Source organism: Dipodomys merriami, unplaced genomic scaffold (genome assembly GCF_024711535.1).
Source record: "Dipodomys merriami isolate MVZ:Mamm:240054 unplaced genomic scaffold, mDipMer1.0.p SCAF_233, whole genome shotgun sequence".
In the NCBI taxonomy this organism is placed as follows: domain Eukaryota; kingdom Metazoa; phylum Chordata; class Mammalia; order Rodentia; family Heteromyidae; genus Dipodomys; species Dipodomys merriami.
The window spans coordinates 1096652-1105894 of NW_027203749.1; the positions used below are offsets into that span (position 1 = coordinate 1096652).

The 9243-nt window shown below is 42.9% G+C and overlaps 1 protein-coding gene across 1 annotated transcript; it reads right to left on the reverse strand.

Annotated features, from left to right (window-relative positions):
• Positions 1–2335: 2335 nt before the first annotated feature.
• LOC138835354 (C-type lectin domain family 2 member D11-like) lies at positions 2336–8769 on the reverse strand. The gene is made up of 6 exons (XM_070033956.1): positions 8731–8769; positions 7677–7893; positions 5594–5722; positions 5315–5496; positions 4643–4749; positions 2336–3726 (listed from the first exon to the last, which is right to left on the reverse strand). Exons 2-6 carry the CDS (start codon positions 7753–7755, stop codon positions 3513–3515), a joined length of 711 nt encoding a protein of 236 aa, XP_069890057.1. The 5' UTR covers positions 7756–7893; positions 8731–8769; the 3' UTR covers positions 2336–3512.
• Between the last annotated feature and the right edge of the window lie 474 nt (positions 8770–9243).

Genomic DNA, 9243 nt, shown 5'->3' on the forward strand with positions numbered 1-9243 from the left:
TCCCTCAGCTCTTCAGCTAAAGGCTAGCACTCTACCGCACTTCTGGCTTTTTCTGCTTACATGGTGCTGAGGAATCCAACCCAGAGCCTCAGGCATGCAAGGCAAGCACTCTACCACGGAGCCACCTTCCCAGCCCCATGACACAGACTTTCAAGGCTTCTAACACTCCTGCACTGGGACTGACAGCCCTCTCCCTCCACATCTGATGTACAAAGGAGGGTCACTTTATTTTCTCCTCACACAAGGATTTTATAGAAACAATTTCAATTCTGGTGATTGGGGTCAAGACTCTCTTATTCCAAACAGAAAATGTCTGAGGGAGGAAAAGCATCTTTTCCTCTATTTTCTTAATTCTTGAACCACCTTCTGCCATGTAGTCAAATCCACCTTTCCCTCTTTGGGGAACCAGGGACAGAGATTTTTCTACAACCTCAAAAATGACTCTAGCCTCTCTGAACTAATCTCGCAGCCCTTTTGCCTCACGAGGGCCAAGAGAGCTTCAGAAACAGTCACCTTTCTAGGTTGGGAAGTTGGCTCAGTGGTAGAGTGCTTGCCTCGCGTGCAGGAGGCCCGCGGTTTGATTCCTTAACACCACATAAGCAGAAAAAGCCGGAAGTGGTGCTGTGGCTCAAGGGGTAGAGCCCCAGCCTTGAGCTGAAGAGCTGAGGGACAATGCCCAGGCCCTGATTTCAAGTTCCACAACCAAAATGAAAGAAAGAAACACCCCGATTTTATGTCTCCTTTCCTCTTCCACTACTGTGCTTTGCGGTCCCCTAACCAAACTATTGCTGTGCTCGAGAAGTCCTCCATGGGATTTCCTCAGGTCCTGTTCACACACCAGTTGGCCCAGTCTAGCCAGGGCACAAACAGGGGCGCCTGGGGGGGGCAAAGAGATGGGTGAAGGAGGTGGAGAGAAGGCTGAAGGCACAGCTCTGTTTATTCCAGCAAAAGCCTCAGCTCTCTACACTTTCTATATTTGTCAGAGGCTTTCATCACATGAATCCAGGACTTAACTTGCCAACAAGTGCATGCAGTATGCATCCTTCCTCATTCTATTTTAAATAGTCTTTTCGGGGGGGCAGGGAGTAATTTGGGAGGGTGGGAAGGAAGGGATAGTGAGGGGAAAACAAAGGAGGCAACAATGCTCGATAGGAACTGTACTCATTACCTTGCTCATGTAACTGTGAGCCCTCAGTACAGTATTTTTGCAATAAAAAACATACACACACATATACAAGAAAACAATCTTTGTTTCCCATCCTCCCTCAGACAAGCTGTCAGACCCAAAGCCGAGGAAACCACTTCCTCAAATACAAGCATAAGTGCTTTCAGCCCAGAGCATTGGAGTCCGTGGCTGGCAATCTTGGCTCCCACGTTGCCAGCTGCGGCCACCTCATGGTCTGCAACACTTGTCAAATTGTTACCCACTTCTGTACAATATACAAATAATAATGCACAAATATACTAATAATCAACACAAATATACATAGCCTTTTTCTTTGTTTTGCCAGTCCTGGGGCTTGAACTCAGGGTCTGGGCACTGTCCTTAAGCCTGTTTGGCTCAAAGCTAGCACTCTACCACTTGAGCAACAAGGCCACTTCTGGCTTTTTCTGTGTATGTGGTACAGAGGAATTGAACCCAGGGCTTCATGCATGCTAGGCAAGCTCTCTACCATTGAACCACATTCCCAGACCACTAAGGCATTTATATACAAATTATATTACAAGATAGAGAAGCTTTATAATGTGCTATTTCATCCTTGTTGGGAATCATCAGTACAGTGTAGGTGCTGGTGGCTCATGCCTGTAATCCTAGCTACTGAGGTGGCTGAGATCTGAAGATCATGATTCAAAGCCAGCCCCACATATTGTGTTTTCAACTAGCCCAGCACTGTGGGGAGGCTCTTGGAAACTCAGGAGGCTGAGATCAGAGGATGGAAGTTCAAAGCCAGCCTGGGCAGACAAATTGGAGACTCTGACGTCCAATCAGCCAACAAAAAGCTGGAAGTAGAGCTGTGGCTCCAAGTGGCAGAGAGGTGGCCCTAAGTGAAAAAGCCCAGAGTTCAAGCTCTAGGACAAGCAACTCACCCAAAAAAGGAAAACCAAAAACAATGCAGCAACTGTATATAGAAATTATAAAGCTTAACAGATGCTGCAGGGGATGTGGACAGAAAGGAACCTTACTGCATTGTTGGTGGGAATGTAAACTTGTTCAACCACTTTGGAAAGTAGTATGGAGGTTCCTCAAAAGACTTCACATAGAACTCCCCTATGACCCAGCAATCCCACTTTTGGGCATTTACCCAAATGTCTACAAACAAGACCACACTAAAGCTACCAACACAACAATGTTTATTGCAGCATTATTTACCATAGCTAAGATATGGAACCAACCCAGATGCCCCTCAGTAGATGAATGGATCAAGAAAATGTGGTATATATACACAATGGAAATCTATGCCTCCATCAGAAAGAATGACATTGCCCCATTTGTTAGGAAATGGAAAAACTTGGAAAAAATTATATTAAGTGAAGTAAGCCAGGCCCAAAGAAACATAGGTCCCATGGTTTCCCTTATTTGTAATATCTAGTATATGTATGAGTCAAGCGGAAAAGGTCAGATAATGTGATGTCAGGAAAATGAACCCTTAGATATGTATTTTAATGTTTTTTTCTTTCATGCATGTGTTTCTAACGCATTTATAAGATTATCTCTTTGTTGCTTTGTATGACCCTCCCCCACAGTATAACCCCTGCTTTCACTATATTTGATGTCAGTATAACTTGTGGAGGAGATGGGGAAAAACCAGTTGTTTAAGGATACAGGTGGACCTGTTGCAACAATGAGAAGTACAAGTTGTCATGTCCAAAACGAGCTTTACAACGTCGGTGGGGGGGGGGGTGGAAGGGGGGAAGGAGAAGGATTGGGATGGGGGGGGGAGGGGGGAGGCTGGGAAGTGATGTGAAGGGTAAACAAAAGGAGGAGGCTGCAATGCTTGGTAAGAAATGTACGCATTATCCTGCCCATGTAATTGTAACCCCTCTGTACAGTATGTTCACAAATAAAAATAAAAATAAATAAATAAATAAAAAAATAAAAAAATATATGGAAACACACACAAAAAAGAAATTATAAGACTTCTCCCTACCGTTGTGGTAGACCTGTTGTTTCTTGCCCTACAAAGTGGTAAGTAGAGGCCAAGGCAACTCTATTTTCTTCTTCCTTTATGGCTAAGGCGCTATGAAGCTACTTTCTTCTGCAGGTTGTGGACCTGAGCTCAGCCAGCCAATGGGAGCAGAGAGGCCTCAGCTTAGCCAATGGGAGCCCAGGGGCAGGGCCTGCCACATGAGGTATGAAAGGGGAGCTGACTGCTGCCTCTGGCCCAGGGTTTTCTGCAGAAGCTAGCTTTCCCTGTCCTGTCAGGGTGCTTGTGCCTCCAGATAGGACGGTATTCTATTAAAACATATGCATATACCTATCTATCTGTATTTACACAGAATATTTAGATATTCTAATAAAATATATGCATATATATCTGCCCAGTAAGGATGAGCGTCATGAGCCCCAGCCAGGAGACCCCTTGCAGAAAGGACCCCGAGGTCGCTGCACACTGCACGTAGCTGCTCGGCTTGCTGCAGATCCACTTCAGCTCCGTGTAGAACCGCCCGCTGCTGATGCCCACTGCGTTCAGATAGGCGCACTCCCCAGTTCCCCTCACCTCAGTCCTAGAAACAAACAGAGAAATAGCACATATTGATATTGGAGTATACACTTTCTTTTTCCTTTTTGTCAGTCCTGAGCTCCTTTTGCTCAAGGCTGGCGCTCTACCACTTGAACCACAGCACCACTTCTATTTTTCTAGTGGTTCGTTAGAGATTGACTTTCCTGTCCAGGCTGGCCTCGAAACTCAAACTTCAGATCTCAGCCTCCTGAGTCGTTAGCATTCCAGGTTTGAGACATCGGCACCATTTATACTTGTTTTTTTGCCATCCTTATTGTTATTTGTTTTTCTTTGTAAGTCGTGGGACTTGAACTCTGGGCCTGGGCATTGCGCTGAGCTCTTCAGCTCAAGGCTAGTGCTCTACCGCTTGACCCACAGCACCACTTCCAGTGGTTCATTGGAGATAGAGTCACGGACTTTCCTGCCCAGGCTGGCTTTGAACTGCTTTCCTCAGATTTCAGCCCCCTGAGTAGCTGGGATGACAGGCATGAGCCACGGGCGCCCAGCTTTGCCATTATTTTTTGCGCCTCCATTCTGCTTTTTGGTTTTAGTTTTTGTGTTTGTTCATGTGCTGGTCCAGGGATATGAACTCAGGGACCTGGTCCCTGTTCCTGAGCTTTTGCACTCTAGCAATTGAGTCACAGCTCCACTTCCAGCATTTTGGTGTAAATGGGAGATGAGGGTCTCACAGGCTTGGGCTGGGAGTATGGCTCAGTGGTAGAGCGCTTGCCCAGCATGCATGAAGTCCTGGGTTCGATTCCTCAGTACCACATACACAGAAAAAGCCAGAAGTGGCTCTGTGGCTCAAGTGATAGAGCGGTAGCCTTGAGCCAAAGAAGCTCAGGGACAGCATCCAGGACCTGAGTTCAAACCCCAGGTCTGGCACAGAACAAAGAAACAAAAAGATGGCTGATACAAACAAGTTGCTGAACTTGGTGTTGTCTGTCCACTTCCAACTATGCTGTGGAGATTCTCTTCTAAGGCCAATCCAACGGTCATACAAATCTCTGTGTCTTTCCAAGAAATTCTGTAACAAACACAGTAAGTTGAAAATATGAGTCCTTATCTTTCAGATGGTTTTATTTTTCCTTTTCTTTTCCCCCAGGCCAGGGGCTGGTTTTGAACTGTGATCTCACTTCTCAGCGTCCTAAGTAGCTATTTATTAGGTGTAATTACTTATTTGCCTTTTTCTTTTCATGTGTGTGTATATGCCGGTACTGGGGCTTGAACTCAGGGTCTGGGCACTGTCCCTGAGCTGCTTTTGCTCAAGACTAGTGCTCTGTCACTAAGCCACATTCCCAGCCTTGTCCTTGAGCTCTCTTGTTCAAGGCTTTAACACTTGAGCCACAGCTCTCATTCCAGCTCTTTTTGGCTGCTTAACTACAGACAAGAGTCTCACTGAGGTTCTTGCACAGGTTGGCTTGGAAATCATGATCCTCAGATCGCAGCCTCCTGAGGAGCTGGGATTATAGGTGTGAGCCACTGACAACCGCCCTTCATTCTGTTTTAGCTTCCACCTTATACAACCTGTCCAATTTCAGGGTGTCTTTTAGCATGTCACAGAAAAGAAGAGCCCCAAAAGCATTTCTTACCAACTCTTCCTTGCTGTCAAACTTGACCAGATTGGCACCAAAGGATGCACAGAAGGCCTGACTGGACGTCCAGTTCCTTATATCATCAGAAAAATAATAACACTTATTCCCAAATGCAATCCAGTCTCTTGGGCAAGAGGAAAACAGCCTTGTCTCCGGAATACGGTTTTCTGTTTTGTTCACTGACGCAGAGAAAATGGATTAGCTGCTCATCAACCATTCCTTTCCCCTGCCCAGACCCCAGGGCTACCCGCACATTCTGCATTGGAAGCGACTCACCTGCCATAAGCAGAGCAACAAGTCCAAGTACAGTTGCAAGCAGAACAACATTAATGAGCACAGAGCAGTAATATTTTCTGGGTGTGATGGGTGACAAAATTCCTAGGCATTTTCCTGGGATATCTTTCACTGGAAACATAGAAATAGGAGATTTGAATCTAATGAAAGACATAGAAGGGAGACAGTCCCCACTTCATGAAGCCCTGGATTTGATTCCTCAGCACCACATACATAGCAAAGGCCAGAAGTGGCGCTGTGGTTCAAGTGGTAGGGCACCAGTCTTGAGAGGAAAAGCTAAGAGACAGCGCCCAGCCCCTGAGTTCAAGCGCCAGCGTGATCATATGGTATATGATAGCTGCTATAAATTTGTCATAATACATGACATACTATCTAGTTTATGCTCTCATTAATATATAGTGTGTATAACATGATATAACTTTATACTGTATTACACTAGATAATATTCCACTATATATACTCTTATACTACATACTATGGTCATTATGTCATATATTATAATTATATATACATATTGTGTTTTATCTTATAAACATTACAATAAAAGATATATTATGTAAAGTATAATATAGTCAGATAATCTACATATTATTTTATATAAGATATAATATAAGAGTACTATCCACTATATATCATATATTATACTATATGATATGAAGTATATTTAACATGAAATAAAAATATATGTAATAAGATACAAAAACTTATAAAATTAAAAACAATAGAAAATATAACAGTATGATATATATTTTACAATATAAAATATGAATTCTATGTATGATATAGAGCATATCATATATACTAAATGATGCTATATTATGTATCATAATATAGAGTATATATACTGTATATCATAGTATATATGCTATAAGCTATAGCATGTATGTAATGTAGTATATTATGTTGTTAGATATCTATATACCATATTATTTTGTATCATATATTACATAAAACATGTGTATGATATGTTATGATACATGTTTTATATATATAAACAGTGAGCAATCTTTATATAAGTATTTTATTGTCACATTAAACCAAACACACAGGGACTCCAGCTGGAATGGAACTTGCACGCCTTCTTTCTGGAAACACCAATGGCCCAACCATTTAAGGACATTTCTAAGCAGGTATGCCTGTTTACCCTCCTCACCAGTTACCTTCCACATTTACCCAAAAGTCATGGGCACCGCTGCCTGCACACAGAAGCTTCCTGCAATTTCTTTTGTACTTACTCTAGCCCGTCCCTGTGTTTGCTGGATTTCTGGCTCTCAGTTTAAAGCAAGCACTAGAGCATGAGGAAGAAAAAAAACCCCAACACCTTGTTTTTTTTCAAGAATCTTACCAAAAGAACTAAATTTACTATTGTGACTTCCTTCAAGAGATCAACAGATGATAATTTAACTGTGTCACCCACAATTTCCTGCTAACTTAGTTCTGTGTGTGTGTGTGTGTGTGTGTGTGTGTGTGTGTGTGTGTGTGTGTGTGTACACTAGTGCCTTGAGCCAGTCTTTTTGCTCAGGATTGCTACTTGACCTCTACAGCCAGGCCTTGAGCCCAGCTAGTTGGTGATTTACTGGAGGTGAGTCTCACGACTTCCCCACCTGAGCTGGCTTCAAACGATGATCCTCAGATCTCAGCCTCCTGAGTAGCTAGGATGACAGACATGAATCACCAAAGCCCTGCTTCAGGACAAATTCTGCAAGGGTTGCAGTATACATTGCAAGATTATGATGACTAGTTTGCAATCCTGCCCCAGTGTAAATGAAGTTAGGCACCAACTAATTGGGAAAGAGAAAAAGAGGAAGAAGAGGGAAGAGAAGGATGAGGAAGAATAAAGAAAGAGGAGGAATCAAGTAACAAAAACACACCTCTGCTCCCCTCCAGCACACTTCCCATTCATCTCTAGCCACAAAAATGTTACCCCAACTCAAGTCACACATCCCAGATCCAACCTTCCCTCCCTCCATCCCAGACTGAGCTGCCTTTGTGGCAGATTGCAACCTTAAGGAGCCTGACCTGGAATTGTCTGCCTTGGGACTCATGAATGGGGTTACCTGCTTACCTGCTTTCCTGCTTTCTGAGTCCTCTGTGGAAGAGAAATCTCCCTGTAACATTCCCACTGAAGTTTCCAGAGATGTCATTTTTTTTCCTCCTGGCTCTTTTTAGGCAGGACGACTGGGCCTATGACTCATGGATGTAACCTTGGAGCTGGCTACAATCACATCAGAGCTATGCAAACACACTTCCTAACAACCAGAGCCCTTTCCTCGTTCCTATACCTGAGAGAGAAAAGAAAACAAAACTAACCCAGGAGAGGAATTAGGATATGAACAATTCATTACAAATGACATGATCCATAGGTTCAGAATGATTTTACAATGCCCAGGTGCCTCTCAATTTCCACCCATTTAAACCACACATTCCAGGATAGAACAATGGGGAGGGGGGAGGAGGGAGGGTTGGTTGGGAGGGAGAATTCCCAGCTGAGCTCAGTTAAAATAATAATAATAATAATAATAATAATAATAATAATAATAATAATAATAATAATAAATAAGCTGGGCACCTAAGCTGAGATCTATTTTTTCAAAAAATAATAATGAAGCTGGACAGGCAGCTGATAGGCTCAGAGGCTGAGATCTTATCTTGAACATCTGGGATTGAAAAATCTAGGAGAGGAAAGTTTGTGAAATCGCTCAACTCCTTAACCACCAAAAACTCCATAACCACCAAAAAGTTATGTGGAGGGGAGGTGGCTTACATGGTACAGTGCCAGCCTCGAGTGGAAAAGCTCAAATATAGCACACTTCAATAATAATAATAAATTTAAAACAAAAGCAAAAAAACAAAACACACACGAAAAATGAGCCCACAGAAATAAATAAATTCCTAAAGCATGAAGAGATAGGAATTTGACACAAATAATAGAGTTGCCTAACAAAGAAAAGAACAAAACTGAAAAAGCAGATTCTAAGTACTAGTAACAGGCACACAGCTGTGAGCTGGAGAATGCTCAGATCCATGGCCAGACGCAGGACAGCTCTGCAAACCGGCCTAGAGCAGCGAGAAACCGCTCAAAACAGGCAGTGTAGCACGCAGACTCAGTACTCACACACCTGAAGCGAGTCTCACACAGAATAGTCGGTCTCTAGAAGCTGATCTGTGCCAGAGAAACGGAGAAAACCCCATATAAATAGCAGCTGTGATCCCGCCCAACACACACCCAAGCTAAGTCAACGGAAGTGCAAGACACTTCCAGATAAATACTGCTGCTTCTAATTGTGCAAGTTCCCCATTTCCTTTGACCACAATAACAAATATATATTATGTAATATAAATATATGGGTATATTACATATACGTACACGCTGATAACATATTTTAAACAAAATGCAAACTTAATGAAAGTCTGGGCTGCACTGCAGATGTAGCTCAACTGTCGAAGCCAGTGTAAAGTCCAGACTTCAAAGCCTGCTACAGTAAAATAAAAACGCAGCCAGCATGGTGGCTGGTATATAATAATAATAATAATAATAATAATAATAATAATAATAGTGATAAATATTGTTAGGTAAATTAAATTGGCAGTTGAGAAAAGAGAGAGCAGCACATGGTACTCAGCGAAGGGGA

What these genes read in the sequence shown, in the direction of transcription:
- LOC138835354 (XM_070033956.1), bottom strand. Translation starts at nt 7,755, where the DNA reads ATGACATCTCTGGAAACTTCAGTGGGAATGTTACAGGGAGATTTCTCT. An exon ending in CTCAGAAAGCAGGAAAGCAG is followed by an intron (nt 5,723 to 7,676) that starts GTAAGCAGGTAA and finishes CTATGTTTCCAG; the next exon opens with TGAAAGATATCCCAGGAAAA. An exon ending in TGTTGCTCTGCTTATGGCAG is followed by an intron (nt 5,497 to 5,593) that starts GTGAGTCGCTTC and finishes TCTCTGCGTCAG; the next exon opens with TGAACAAAACAGAAAACCGT.